Source organism: Sander vitreus, chromosome 11, assembly GCF_031162955.1.
Source record: "Sander vitreus isolate 19-12246 chromosome 11, sanVit1, whole genome shotgun sequence".
Lineage (NCBI taxonomy): Eukaryota > Metazoa > Chordata > Actinopteri > Perciformes > Percidae > Sander > Sander vitreus.
Window position 1 is genome coordinate 19,845,312 of NC_135865.1, and position 15,279 is coordinate 19,860,590.

The 15,279-nt window shown below is 40.8% G+C and overlaps 1 protein-coding gene across 2 annotated transcripts; it reads right to left on the reverse strand.

The window, feature by feature from the left end:
• Nucleotides 1–4,121: 4,121 nt before the first annotated feature.
• rev1 (REV1 DNA directed polymerase) lies at nt 4,122–13,641 on the reverse strand. 2 transcript variants are annotated; one of them, XM_078262204.1, is made up of 22 exons: nt 13,332–13,641; nt 12,123–12,198; nt 11,011–11,143; nt 10,633–10,801; nt 9,987–10,526; nt 9,024–9,862; nt 8,479–8,577; nt 8,228–8,344; nt 7,938–8,064; nt 7,714–7,842; nt 7,446–7,600; nt 7,249–7,368; nt 6,937–7,157; nt 6,661–6,833; nt 6,336–6,562; nt 6,056–6,249; nt 5,681–5,965; nt 5,312–5,411; nt 4,997–5,196; nt 4,729–4,879; nt 4,532–4,634; nt 4,122–4,429 (listed from the first exon to the last, which is right to left on the reverse strand). In XM_078262204.1, exons 2-22 carry the CDS (start codon nt 12,186–12,188, stop codon nt 4,318–4,320), a joined length of 4,260 nt encoding a protein of 1,419 aa, XP_078118330.1. In that variant the 5' UTR covers nt 12,189–12,198; nt 13,332–13,641; the 3' UTR covers nt 4,122–4,317. The 2 variants fall into 2 exon arrangements, with proteins under 2 accessions (XP_078118330.1, XP_078118329.1); XM_078262203.1 differs by having other exon boundaries at nt 4,997–5,199.
• Nucleotides 13,642–15,279: the final 1,638 nt, after the last annotated feature.

Sequence of the window (15,279 nt, forward strand, 5' to 3'; positions counted from 1 at the left end):
GGCGCTGTGAGCGCTGAGTGAGCAGGTACGAGGTACGAGTAGTAAGTTGCCGTCTATGGAAAAAGAGCAAAGCAAAACAGCTGTTGGGGCTAAAAATAGAAAAAGAAAGAGGGAAAAGGAGATAACATGTCAAGGGATGCGACAGCAGTTAAATAAGTGGATGGTGAGAGGCAACAGGTAGGATTAGCGTTTGCTAACACTGGGAATGTAGCAGCCAAATGGGGGTTTACCATGGAATCATGCATAGATTTGCTACCAAACTTGGGAGGCTTGCAAATATTCATGTTAACAGACTAGTGTTTGCTAACACTAGCAGATAAAGTGGGGTTTACAGCTAGCTTACAATATGCAAAACCAAGGTTGCTGAGCTGAAAACTGATAAATATAAGGTAGCATGTACAATAAATGACAAGAATCTGGAAAACATAACTAATGCTATAACTCTGGTTTATCACTGAATCATGCATAGATTTGCCAAACTTGGAGGCTTGCAAATATTCATGTTAACAGACTGTTCTCAGACTAGCTAGTGTTTGCTAACAGTAGCAGCTAAAGTGGGGTTTACGGCTAGCTTAATGCAAACCAATGTTGCTGATAGCTACATTTAGATTTTGGTTAAACCCTATGGTACCAATCCCATGCATGACATATCTCAATTTTATTAAGGTCAAATAACAACTGGTAAATATAAGGTCGCATGCACAATCAATGACAAGAAGAAAAATAAATAAATATGAAAAAAATATATAAATATTTAAAATACAAAATGTGAATGTAATTTCAACAGCAGCACAACCTTACTGCATAATAGTTGTCTTATCTGATGCGATCACTAAGAAGAATTGAATTTATATGCTGCTATATTTAACAGTGAGTTCATTTCATTCAGATGTGAGGATGGTGGATCAGGAAAGACAACAGGTAGGTCTAACATTAGGTGGAAGTGTAGGGGGAGCCACTTGATAACAACAGATTAATTTCTTAATATTATTGATATGGAAAAACTAATGAAAAATGTATTACATTATGTCTTAGTGGAGAAGACCAACCAGGGGTGATGATTAGGTTTCCAATTGTCACAATTTGGTTGCCAAGGGCAACCGTTAACGTCGCTGATATACTTTAAAATGAACCTTTATAATTTAAAGCCCATACATGATGTCCGGCACTTTTTTTTGGGGGGGGGCGCCAAAATTGCTGCTGCATACCCCTCTGACACTGGGTAGTTGCACCACTGCCAGTTGCTTAATAAAAGCGGGCTTTCCACACAAACAGACGTAGCCTACATGTGTCATTTGTATGAGGAAAAAAATTAGTATATATATATATATAAAATAATATGTCATATTTATATCTATATCTATATATATATATATATCTATATCTATATATATATATATATAGATATATATATATGGTCTGGAGTGTTGTTGATACATGAACTTTAAGTTTTTAGAATTGTGTGCATACAATAGAGAAAGCATTTCTTCTAGGAGATGTAATGCCAGACACCCAGTTCGTAATACTGCAAATACTGTATATCAGAATCAGAAAAGGTTTTATTCCCACAATAAGTAGCCTACACTTATGTGGAATATGCCTTGGTGAAAGGTGCATACATAAACAAACAAACATATTAAACATTAATATGAAATAAACAATAAATAAAGAAAAACAAATATATACATACAAAGTAACTGTTGCATAAGAAAAAAAGGATGAAAGGGTTGAGTGCAAAATTTGCAAAGAATATATAATATATGCAATGGTTGGATGGTTGGATGATGCGCTGCACTCTGCCCCTGTCCTTAGCAGAGGCAGGAGCGTACCAGATGGTGATAAAATATATATATATATATATTTATTTTTATTATATATATTATAAAAACTTTGCAATACTTTTATCAGTTGTCCATAGGCTCAATCGCCATTGTGTTACCTCCTTCCACGGTAGTGTCTTAACAGATTTATTTAAATGAAAATCCAGACTACAGCTTTAACATTTTGTTAATTATTTTTATGTAAAACCTGCACAATGTAATTTATTGTCATTATTATATTATTGATATAGTTTTGTTTGTGTTTAATAAATGTTTTTTTTTAATCCAAAACAAAATTAATCAAATATTACAAAACAAACTTGCAAGCCATGCAAAAAAATGTTGATAAGAAAATGACTGTGGCTGGTTTTACTGGGATTCCCCACATTGTTTATTGGCACAAACATGCAAGACTTTAGCATATTGCACATTAGTGGATTTCATGCCTGCAAATCCCCTGCAAACACAATAACAGTGGGAAAAAAAAACGTTATGTTGATTAAGTTTTAAGTATTGAGGTATGGAATATTAATGTATTTATCTGCTCCTCACTGTCAGATCAGGGACACAGTGTAGATGAAGATTGACAACCTTGATCTTTCAAGAATATTTTGTAGTTTGTAATATACCAGTAGAATATACCAGTAGAAGAAAATAGCCATTTCCCCCCTTACTTTCAGAACCAACATGATCTTGATTGGAAACCCTTCTACAATTCAGGTTGTAACCTTAAACAATGACAAAGACAAATCAATTAATACAGAGTTTACAGTTTATTACCAAGATTTAGAAAACTTACAACTAAGTTCACAGCTTCAGGTCTTCAGGCACAAGCCAGTTTAGAGAAGACAAGACTGGCCAATTTTAACTTCTGGCCATTCCCTTCTGGAAAGATATGAAAGGTGAAAAGAAGCAAACATCTTGAAAGTGATTGGAGACTTGCACATTCTGAATTACATTCATTTCAACAAGTTGAAAAAAGTGACAGATTGATTTGTTTTGCATATAGGGGATACTGCTTTAAACAAACTACGCGTGCATGCACACGCGCACACGCACGGTGAGATCACAAGCCAGCCAGCCAGCTGCATGTGCCGAGTACTTCTAATCATCAATCATAAAAGTTGAGTTCACAATACAATGATGTAGCCACAAGCCATACAAATGTCTCCAATGTATGAAGTACACAAGTACATACTTTAAATAAAAATCAGGTCACCTGTTCCTTTGCAAATCCAGCATTATTTCAATATTCAGATTTGTGGAACTGGTAATTAGGTTGCAAACACACTAGAAAAAATGTACTCCAGATACAAAGGCTGTATGAAACGTTACATTATCTTGAAGGAACATCTCACTTGCTAGTGAAAAAAAAGAACTGCATAGGCTACTTATTGATTGCCATAACCCCTGTCAACATCCTCCCAAGGCAGAGTGCTACTGAGAATCAACAGTTAACCTCACATGAAGTGCTTTGGCCAGCTTCTGATTTCCATGTTGGAACACTTACAAACAATTAAAGAGTGAGAAGATTTTACAATTTAAAGACAGTTACTAAGAATTCACTACATGTAAACAATACAAGAGGTAAACCCTCCACATACATATTTTCTCTTAAAACTTTTAACAAGGGTCTTTGAAAACATTATTTACATTATACTATAATAACAAGGCTTGGCACTTGTCTTTGCGAGAGACAAGAAAAAAAGATACCACTTTATGCAGCAGACTATATATATATATATTTATTTTTTTTTTGTGACACAGCAGTAGATAAGTTCACATGTCAGTACAAGTGGCATGGAGCACCAAAGAAACACTGATGAAAAACAAGACATTTTAATCCTACCATTTCTGGTATTATCATAAGTCTGATGTCTGAGGAGTGCTACAAGACTAACTGATTCTAAAATCTCTAAAAGGTGCTTTGCATTTAAACATTATGGATGTGTTTACCACAGTCATTTTAAACCGAGACTGATTTAACTGCATACATGGAAAAAGTAACTCAACATGTGCCTGTGTATTTTAAACCTAGGGAGACGTCAACTGCTATTTCAGATGAAAAAACATCAGGAGGAAATTAAAAATCTTATTGGCTGGCTTGGCTTGTATAAGAAATAGTTAAGCACTGCCTGCAAAATGTTTTTATTTATATAAAATGTCACTCGTCACTTGTTATTTAGAAAAGAACTCTATATGAAAAAATGATGAAATTGCAAAAAGTGGCTATGCTTATCACTGTTCTGAGTTTTGGTGAGTAGATTCTAAGTACATTTCCTGCCTTTCAGTTTGTCTCAGTTTCACTTTGTGTGTGTGTGTGTGTTCATTAATTTGTGTCTCACTCTCAGGAGGCCACAGAGAACATTAAGTTGAGAAGGACGAACATCATAATTTAGACGTCATAATTCGTATTGCAGATGACCTTGTGAAAGTAGCAAAACAAAAAGTCTTGGTGTAATGGTAACACACAGAGAAAATAGTACCCCCTCCTTCTTCATACTACTTTCAGGGTGCTACCATAAGCCTGCTGCACAACCACCTGCACGTTGTCTAGGATGAAGTCGAAAGCCATACTCCAAACAGACTCTACCGACTGCTGCATGAGCCTGCAGAGAAAAGATCAAAAGGCAACACAAGGAATAAATAAAAATACAAAAGAAAGAGCGTGAGGTAGAGGAATGGAGGTGGCTAAACTGTACAGTTCTTACCTTTTCATATATTTTATAATCAAATCCAACTTCTCCAGGTCTTTATCCTCAATCAGATCAGTGCAGTATTTTACCACCTGCAGGATGTCCTCCTCCATGGGTTCTAACAAAAAGTAAAAAGTGATTAAATGGATTACATAAAAACATAAGTAACTGCGTGAGTAGGCACTATGAGAGAGCGGTTCTTCACCGTCTACCTGTTATGGTGGTGACCCATTCCCGTAGGAGGGTTTTAATGTCCGTCAGGTCATAGGCTCCAGCCAACACTGGAGAAGGGCGAGGAATGAATTTGGACAGAGACTCTGGGATGTCTGGTTTTGAGGTGGATGTGGAGGGACAATTTTCAGTCTGGGAAGGGAAAACAGGTGTGAGCTGGAAAGATTACATAGAGTACAAACTGCCAAAAAAGTGTATATCTTCACATGCTGCCACTATCAACATATATAGAACTGTTCTTTGGCTCACCTTTAATATGTTTATTGTTTCCCGTGATTTTATTGGAGGTGGTAGGGTTTTGGCTGGACTGTTAGTTGTGTGACGCCTCTTTAGAGGGGAAGGACCTTTTTTAACAGGGCTCGCGGCATTCTTTCTCTTGTAGCGCCGCTTCACCCGACCAATGCCAACTCCTGACTGTTTTAGCTGCAACAGTGGATTCTTCTGCTCCACTGCTGAGAAACCAAGAGGAAAAACAAAAGAAAAAGAAAATATGCAAGCTGATAATAGTAGAGGAAAAAAAAAGCAAGCAAAACTAATTCTTAACAAATTAACCTGGGGACTTACATATTTTTGCCTGGGGCTGGACATTTATTACGCGGTTGTAGGCAGACTTCAGTTCGTCCTGGAGCTCTTTGGGAAGGGCAGCAAATACGTCCGGATCAACCTGCAGTCAGAAAGCCGAGAGACTAAATAAAATCGTCTACTGTAGTGACAAACAATAAAATCAGCTTTATATAATTGGGGACTAATATGCTCATTTGGAGAAAAGCTTTTGCACTTCGAATAAAAGGTGCCTCTTAAGGTGTAAAAATTTGATATTTTTAACATACACCGACCGTAATAAGCGTTCACATTTCTCTGTGACAACTTGGGCTTTTGACAGATTTATGGATTACCTACAAAAGGCAAAATCTCAAACATTTGCATCCCTACCTGTGAGAAGTTTGGTAGTTCCAGTACAATTCCCGGACTGTCTGGCTGGTTTGGAATCTGTAGAAGCAATGTGCCAACGGGTGGAGTGTAGAGTGCAGGACCAGAGACAGGAGGACGAAGAGGGGAAGTAGGACGAGCCTTTAGAGATGGAGGCTGTGGAAGAGGAGCAGAGGGCCGTGGACTGGGTGACCGACGGTTACTTGCTCTCCCATCCCGATTAGTCCATGACTGCTCCACTTGTTCTCTCAGATCTGCAGGCAACGCCGCCAACACAGAATGATCCACCTTGGATATCGTAAAGAAACCCAAGTTGTTGAAAACATTCAACTGTTCAGCTCTTGTTTAATCTATTAGACGTGCCCTTCCAGTCCTTACCTGTGAAGGGGACGGAACCTCAATACTAAAGTTGAGACGGGCTCGAGAATGTTTTGGAGTTTGTCTGCATGCCTGCTGGTCTCTGCTCGTCCCTGGGACCGGCTCGGGAGAGGACAGAGGACCTGGAGAGGAGCGAGATGATGGGCCTGTGGTTGAGGAAGTCTTTTCCTGATGTGTGTTGTTGTCAGCAGCATCTGTAACATTGATGCTGAACTCAGTTGATTTCACAAACAACAACAAATATACCGTATAAACTGAAACACAAAGACTTTACACAAACCTCTGTGACTGGATCTCGCACTTCCCTGGCCTAGCAACATTTCTTTGATGGAGCGTGTCCCAGAGCCCGAAGAGTCCTGGGGGACAGAGTGATGTCCGTCAAGAAGCTGAACCTGGATGCCGACTCCTCTCATGTCCTGAACCTGCAACTTCATGGCGTGGAACAGCTTGATGACTGCGGCGGCTATCAGCTGACCACTGTCAGTGGATTGAGCGAGCATCACAGTCCTGACAAAAAAGGAGACAGACAATAATATGGATAAGCAATGCATAGAGGATATTATCAATCAACCCGTAACATACACAGGTGATAGTTTCTTTCCTACCTGGCTAAGTTATCACATATGCCATGACCGCCGTATTTAGCCGATTCGAGTGGCGCTCCAACCTTGCGAACCATGACCTTAAGGGTAACTCTGCGTCCCCGCAGCCCTGCTTCTTGTAAACGTTTTTGCACCTCCATGGACAAGTTAGTCATGAAAGACTCTGCCTCATCAACCTGATCACAGAGGTAGGGGGACAAGAGGGTTTGAGAGATAGATGGGAAATGCAGGGAAGATAAGAAAGAAGAGATGGAACAGGAGAAAGAAAGTAGTAGTAACCGTAGTAAAGCGAATGTTGTAGTTCATCTCAGCTGAGACGGACTTCCTTTCCTTCTCGTAGCGGACAGGTCGGTCATCTAGCCCCCTGCAGAAGCGGAACAGGGTCTGTCCGGTCCGGGGTCCAAACTTCTTTTGCAGCTGAGACAGAGACACCTGTTGGAGGTCCCCACATGACCTCACACCCATAGCAGCCAGTTTTCTGCCCATAACAGGCCCAACACCTAGAAAAAAGAAATGAGAAATTGATCAAATATTTACCACAGGAAAGACTGTATGCTGACAGCCGTGACTAGCAGGTGGTGCTGTATCTACCTGGTAAGCTGGTCACTGGCAGGTCCCTGATAAAATCATCCACTTCTTCAGACTTTAAGAAGTATTGGCCATCTGGCTTGGCCTTACGGGTCGCCAACCGAGCCAACAGGATGTTGGACCCTGAACAGATGAGTCAGTCTGAGTTTGTTAAACAGGAACGCAGTCTTGATGTATTTTACAGTATAAGACAAACTCACCCATGCCCACTGAAGCACAGCATCCGGTTTTCTCCTTGATGTCTGCTCTGATTGCACTAGCCAGATCTTCTGGGTTGCTGCCCAACTCAGTTAGCAGAGCAGAACCGTCGATCAACACTTCGTCACAGCTCAGAGCCTCAATGTCATGGGTGTAACTGCAATAAATAAATAAATAAATAAATAAATAAATGAGAAGGTGTGCTTTAGGTCATTTTTAATGTAAACAAGAGGGAAGTGATTTAAAAATTGACGAGGAAGTTCTTCTTACCCTGCCAGAGTCTCATACATGGTGAGAGCCACCTCTTTATAGGCCTCAAAATCATATGGGACAGACTGCAGCGAGGGACACAGCTGTTTTGCTTTGCCAAAAAACATCCCGTTTCTCACACCAGCCTGCCTGTGAGAGAAAATTGATTCCGGTTAGTACAAAATACAGACATTTGTGCCGTTTAATATAAATGAAAAGCCCACAAGTGTGTGATTAAATCTTACCTAGCCTCATAACTGCAGGATGCAATCTCTGCCATTGAGAGAGTGGCAGCAGCCTGGTCCACTCCGTTAGCATGTGAGTCAGGACTCTCTTGTGAAGGACTTCTGTATAGATCCTCATCTGCCCTCTCTGAGAGGCAGAAGGAACACAGGAAGAAGGAAGAAGGGTACACTTAGGCAGGCATGTTAAAGTAAGACATGTACAGGAAAATACAGGAAACACACTGAGCCGGGCCTATGAAAATCAAGGTCAGCACGCTCCACGACAAACAGGTTGAGTATGACGATCTCACCAGGTTGAGGATGAGTATGTTTCCTCTGGTAGTACTGCTGCTCCAGCTGAGGGTGGGCCCCGGGCCTCAGGGGCACTCTGCCCTGTCCACGGTTACTGGTCACAGCTATAGGCTTCCCTGCAAGACAACCACGAACTCAACCAGGAGCACAGACTGGATGGATGAGACTATTCTATGCAGCACGTGCTTGTGCATATCTTCAACACGTTCCACTGGCAGCACACAATTTAAACAGAAAAAAGGCGCCTTACCTCTAAGGTCTGGTCGATGTCGGATCCCCACAGACACAAAGAAACAGTCCATGTCCACATGAAGAATACAAGATTTAACACTTGTGGGTGCTGACGTTCCTGACCACACAAATAAATACATACAAGATCGTCAGAGAAAGTTTTCCACATCACAAATGAACATGAGCATCTAAATCCAGTTTAAAACGGGCCACACATGCGACATCAGTACATCGTAAATTAGCAGGGACACAGATGAGATCCCAGAGAGAACATTTTGTTCCCTTTTAGAAATAGAACATGTACTCCTAGGCCTTATGGGGCTGGTTTGCTTATTCACGAGACACCTTTTTCTTTTTTTTATATGTTTTTAGCATTTATTGACACTTTACAGTCGAGGGCAACAGGACACATTGCGAGAATGAATATCACTAATGTCTCTGTCTGAATTTGAATAGGAAAAGTTGGAGTTATGAGGTATGCGTCTCGGACTGTGTAGTCACCTAAATTTACCCTTCTTTAACAGCAAAAACAGGGAAAAGCAACAGTGATCCTTCCTTTCCTACCTCGACTGTCTGTCGAGTGCTGGGCCACAGATTTCCTCAGTCGGTCTTTCCCAGGAAAGGAGGCCCCTCCCACTGCTTTTCGCTTCCCGTGCAGTTCATTGACATACTCAGAAAAGCTGGACCTCCATGTGGAGATCTGGTGTAAACGTGAGTGAGAGTAGTACTCAGAGATCAAACCGCCTGTCTGTGCCAGCAGCTGAGCTGACGACTTAGATGGTGATAAAGCCTTTTCAGTGGGAGGATCCGGTTTGGCTGTTACGTTGGTTGTGTTAAGTGAGGCAGGGTCAGACGAAAAGGCATTGTGGTGACTTCCGTTCAGTCGAATTGGAGTATGTGAAAGAGAGCGAGATGCAGGTGACGGAGTCTTTTCCGGATTCGAATCAACTTGACGGGATTGCTGGAGCTGTTTTGGGAGTAGGTAGCTTTCAGTGGCTTTTGTAGCCTCCTGGTAGGTGGGTGGTGGAGGTTTAGGTCTCTGCTCATTGGCTCCATGTGAATTGGATTGCTTTAGAAAGACAGGAGACTGGTCAGATTGTTTTGGAGGACTATGGGGAAACTCATAAGGGTCAGGTTTGCTCTGAAACTGTACTGGAGGACTCTGAGGTTTATCATCTGAACTCTTGACTCTGCATGGAGGCCGTTCATTGTCAACAGAGTGTTCATCTGTAACAGGAGACAGGTCCTCTTGCTTTAAGGCACCATTAACAAGGTGAGTGTGTCCATTTGTCAGATGTGCTTCCTTCACCACCTGCGGGAGAGGATCTCCTTTGCCACAATCTTGTATTTCATTCATTTTTGCATGGCTCATCACGTCCATTGAGGTCTGTAATAATCTGTTTCTGTGAGATCAAAAGTTGAAGAAGAGATGTCTTAATCAATATTAATGTAACAAGATGTTCCAATTGTGTGTGCAAAACTTTGTAATCTCACATTTAAGTTAAAAAAATAATAATGCATACTCACATTTTTAATTCCACTTCCTTGCAGCCACTCCGGGCACTGTTGCAAGAAGAGTTGTTCTGAGGTTGTGGTTGGCTAGCTCTTTGATGCTGGAGATTAGAATGAGCTGTTTGAACAGTAGACTGTTGGGGCTTGTGTGGGTGCTTTGTGGGGCTTGGGTTAGACAGCAGGTGGGTGTGCAAAGGGCTTCTGTGTCTGGGATCTGTATTGAGGTAAGTGGATGCTAAGTGACTTGTTTGTTGGTTACTGAAGCAAACTGAAGAACTTTGCTGGATGGACTGAGGTTGGATGTTGCCTTGGTAAAGTCCACTGTGGCTGGGGTTAGGGATAGAGTTGGACGTGGACTGCTCATGGTTGAGTACAGAGTGCTGAATGCTGCCCTGTGGCAGATGAAGCTTTTGATGGACGCTTGGCTGAAGCAGCCCATGGCTGGGTCCTGCTATCTCTGACGTCTGGCGCAGAGTCGTGCCAGGGAAGAGTGGGCCTTTCTGTTTAGTGTACAGCTGGTACTGGAAGTAAGGCAGGAGACGCCCAGCCTTGATACTGTTTCAAACAAATGACAAAGTTAACACAAGTTAGTGTTTAGTTTTTTCAGCTAATATTTAACAATATGATATTAAATGAGCAAGACAATTTCCACTGAACACACCTGTCGGTGATCCACTCTGGCCTCATGATCTTTTCCCCTTTGAGCTCCTGAATTTTGCTGTTGGGCAAGTTATTGGCGATGATGTGGGTGGTCTTGGAGCGAGAGTAGTACATGTGGAACTGGCCACCATGCAGCATCATTAGTCTGCGTAGCTCATCTGCACTTGGCTCTGCTCACAAAGAGGCAACCAATAAAACAGTAAACCAAAAAGACACAAAAAAAATTCATAATAATCAGACAAAAGTCCTACTTATAGATCTGCAGACATCATCACAAAAGAAAAATAGATAGTTATCACATAAAACCATGACCTGAAAGGAAGTAAAAGAACGTTTTCATTTTTATTTTTTTTACATTAGTACTGTGGCGCAGTGTTACCTGTGTATCCATTGACATAGATGGCCACACTGCTAAAAATATTGGAGCATGAACCATCCTTTTGTTTCTCTCTGGGGGCATCGACTTTAAACTGCTCCTCCAGCTTAGAAACTTTTGCAGCCATATAGCCTCCCTATAAACACAAAGGAGAGCAGTCAGACAGAACTACCGTCTTGATATGCTGGTATGAATATTACAATTCCTTCTCTTACAATAAGGTACAGTATATCTACTTCCGTCACCAAGCACTTTAAAACTTTTTTAAGTTTATGTATAAAGAATAAACTCTGCAATATGTTCAATTCAATTTTATTTATAGTATCAACTCATAACAAGAGTTATCTCGAGACACTTTACAGATAGAGTAGGTCTAGACCACACTCTATAGTTTACAAAGCCCCAACAATTGTAGTAATTCCTCGGCAGACCCAGGCTCTTGGTAGGCGGTGTCTGACGGTGCCGGTTGGGGGTGTGATGAACAGTGGCAATAATAGTCACAATGAAGATAATGGAACAGTGACTACAAATGATAGTCATATATATATATATATATATCGACTATCATATCTCATATATATATATATATATTTTTTTTAAATGCTGCTTTGTTATCTAACATGCTTGCACACCATGCTCATTTTCTTTTATGGGTGGTACATAGACTATCAGTGTGTATGACATTTAAATAGGGGCACACACAGTTACAGAGACATTGTCTTCCTATGGAGATATTACTGTTGTTATGCTATATGTAGCTCTCACAGTTGTGTTAAAGCTTTGCCCGGCAGTCTAGCCTTTACCTAATTAAACAGTGACTAGCGATCTGCTTCAGGCTCTTAGCTGTCATAATGAAATTGCATTGGGTAAAGAACAGGATTGTTCACTTCCAGTAATATTGTGAAGCTCACTATGCATAAACCGTGTAATACATTTTCTCCCACTGCATTTTTTACTCTTAACACAGTACTCTTAACTGCCCATTCAGCTGCCTATCTACCTACCTTAAGGTTACACTTCTCCTACAGTCATATAGCCTACTGTTTTCCTTTTTAGATTGAGCATGTCCTCAAACTGGGTTTATTTCTGCTTTACATTGTTAAAGAGATACTCACCCTTTCAGCCCAACCATTGTCACCACTGTCATTGGCTCTCTTCTTTGTCCATCCATCTCGACTCATACTGAGCTACCTGAAAGCAGCACAAGAGGTGTTACTCATCAGTACTCAGTCATACAAGGCAAAGCTGAGTTCGGACACCAGACTGCAAAAAGTTTAGTGCTTAGTTAACTGCTTAGGTTATTTATAAAACTATTTAGAGGAGACACTGACTACTGTATTTATGATGCACACAAATAGCTTTCCATACATCCTAAAATGATGCTGGATGTCAACACTAATCAGATAAAGGTGTGTCATTTTAATTACCAACTTACTAATAAGGCAAATAAACTTTTGAGAAGTGAACAATTACTGAGTGATGTTTTCTTGCTAGTTTACAAAGCCTTCTCAGGTGCAGACAAACAGTGACACTGGTAACAACTGACATTTATGGCAGTTGTGTTGTGAATGTATTATTGTGGTGTAATGTTTATTTAGCATAAATGTTATATTGGTTTTATGCTCAGCTTTGTGTCCAAAGGCATGCCCGGGCAGGTCTTCACGAGACTTTACTGTGTTTTTAAGAATCTGTAGCCTCTCTGGGATAATGTAGTCCCGATTTGACAAGTTTAGGTATAGTGGTTGATCTACATGTGAAGAAATCAATGAAATATCCCTTTATTAAATTTTCACAAATAGAATAAACCTTTCCCAAATCTCAATTTGGGTTGCAGACAGCTTTAATGCTTTACCTAAAATGTCAAACACTCTTTCACAACAGTAAAAGGTGGTAAAAACGGAGGATCAGTCGCTCAGCATTGTAAGTTAACGTTAGCTATGTTTCTCGCATTGCCAGACCTATCTTCTTCACAGCGCTGAACTGTCGAATCGGAAGCCAACTTCAGCGTCGTCGGGCAGGTCTTCTGCAATTGACAGGTAGGTTACAGAGCCCCATGTGGCACTTTGTCACGTAGCCTAGCCACTCTGCTTTGCTAATTAATCGTGCATGTCGCTGCGCCACGGCACGACTGTAATATAATGTCAATTCAAGCAAGCAAAAATACGGGTATAAGTGTGTTGACTGCACTCGCTAACAATGCTGCCAAAATTAGCTCGCAAACAAAAGACACAGTAACGTTATATGACTTTGTAACTTCAGTACGGTGTTTATCTGTAAACAAACAACAGTCCTGAGTGATTGTAACAGAAGTCACTCGCTTTTACCTTTTATTCTGTCAGACTGGGTTGTTCGCCACAGACTTCTCTCTGCAGATACAGACCAACACAAACGTTGAGTGCGCACTGATTACGAGGTAAGACCAAAGCAAAGCGAAATCAAAATCCTCCAGACAGTTAACGTTAGCTCGACTCCTCAACCTTGACTTTGTTATTCAGAGAACACCTTTTGGTGGACAGATATCCCCTTATTTTGTCTTGCTGCCACGCCATGTCTCTTCAACATTTTCGCTCTCCCTCCCAGTCCTTTTGCTCTCCATTTCTACCGCCTGATCCCTTTGCTTTCCTTTTTTCTCAGTGAGCGTCAAGCGAAGAAGGCGAAACATAGTAGTTCCGGAGAAGATTTCAAAATAAAACATACGATGATAATTTAACATTTTGTATAAGTGTGTGAGTGTGTTGTGTTGTTGTCTCATAAAATGTTGGGTTAAAGAGCAAAACAACATAACATTGATGTGTTATCACACACATACAGTGGTGTCCTGCAGGCAGTAGGCATTTGCCATAGTAAATGTGTACTTATGTTACTAGGTTATCAGACATAGCTTTCTTCTACTCCTATTGAAGTCAACTGGCACAAAGCTTGGATAACCAAAAAGGTGTTGATGTCTAGACAGCTAAATAAATGTCCACACTTTTGTAAAAAATCCATATCTGAATATAAATGTATATAAATATGTTTCTACATAATACAAGTTAAGACATCATCATAGGCTGAACTCTAATTGTTAAAAACATACATTGTGCATATTTGTGTACATATATTTTGGTCGGACCATTCCCCTTTGGCTAGTTAAGTTCAGAAATGGTACTTATATTTTGACTAGCAAAAACACCTATATTTTATTTTCAAAAACAAACTACGCCGAATTTCCGGTTCACTTGTATAAGCTCATCCCGGTTAGCCCCAAGTTGTGTTGTAATGCTGCCACTATGCGGGCAACTGAGTGCATGTCACCTGAACTGACTATATAAAATAGCTCTTGGAAGCTTTGTACAGTTTTAAACCACCCACTCTGATACTTCCGACCCGATTTACTCAATGGGCTCGACACGACCAAGAGAGCCGTTGGTGTGAAGCTTTTTGATGTAGTTTGATGTTATGTTCACAGGGCGCGCACACCTCCTGCTTTCCTGCGGTAGACAGTCGATCAACCGCCCAGTCTAGGATTTTTTTCCCGGTATTTGTACTGTCTGGCTCCGAGCAGGGTTGTCCTCAGACGGCCCGGCATACAGACACTAACGGCCGTGACGCAGAGGCACGTGCAGATTGAACGAGCCAGCAGCGTAACGGCAGGCTGTAATCATGGTGGTCCGCAGACAATAATAACCATGTATAGTCTTCCCAAAAAAAAAATAGCACACTTGTGTCACTTGTCACGGCTTCTGTGCATTTCCACGTTAGTCAGCAGCTCATTGAACGAATTAAATTATCATGGAGTAAAATAAGGTCATGCAGACAGAAACGGCAGGCTACAACCTAGGGGCATTTTTTTTGTATATCAGTGCCTGCTTTGATTTAGACTAATTGACACATGAATGATCTAGCTTTTTAGATCAATTAAGACAACAAATAGTAAAGTGCAAAGAGCATGAAGACATTGGTTGATTTACTTGATGTTAAATCAAATGGCATATAGGCATACTTAATTGTAGCCTACATAACAGTCATCTTTAAATTAAGGACAGTGGAATAAAGTAGGTCATAATACAGGGAAGGAACATTAGATTAGTTTTCAACACACCCCATTTCATAGAATCAAAAACACCAGGATGCTATTGACCCAAGGTTTGTCGTGGCCCGAAGAGCCCCCTTATTGGTTGTTCTCTGTTGCTATGGTACCAGACATCGGATGCTGAAGTTTCATGAGCGACTTGAGACTGTGTTGGTGTAGCAGGAAGTATAGTTGCAGTGATGGATAGTCAGAGAGTGATT

What these genes read in the sequence shown, in the direction of transcription:
- rev1 (XM_078262203.1), bottom strand. Translation starts at nt 12,188, where the DNA reads ATGAGTCGAGATGGATGGACAAAGAAGAGAGCCAATGACAGTGGTGAC. An exon ending in TCCTGCAGTTATGAGGCTAG is followed by an intron (nt 7,843 to 7,937) that starts GTAAGATTTAAT and finishes TTTCTCTCACAG; the next exon opens with GCAGGCTGGTGTGAGAAACG. An exon ending in AACTACCAAACTTCTCACAG is followed by an intron (nt 5,412 to 5,680) that starts GTAGGGATGCAA and finishes TTCTGACTGCAG; the next exon opens with GTTGATCCGGACGTATTTGC.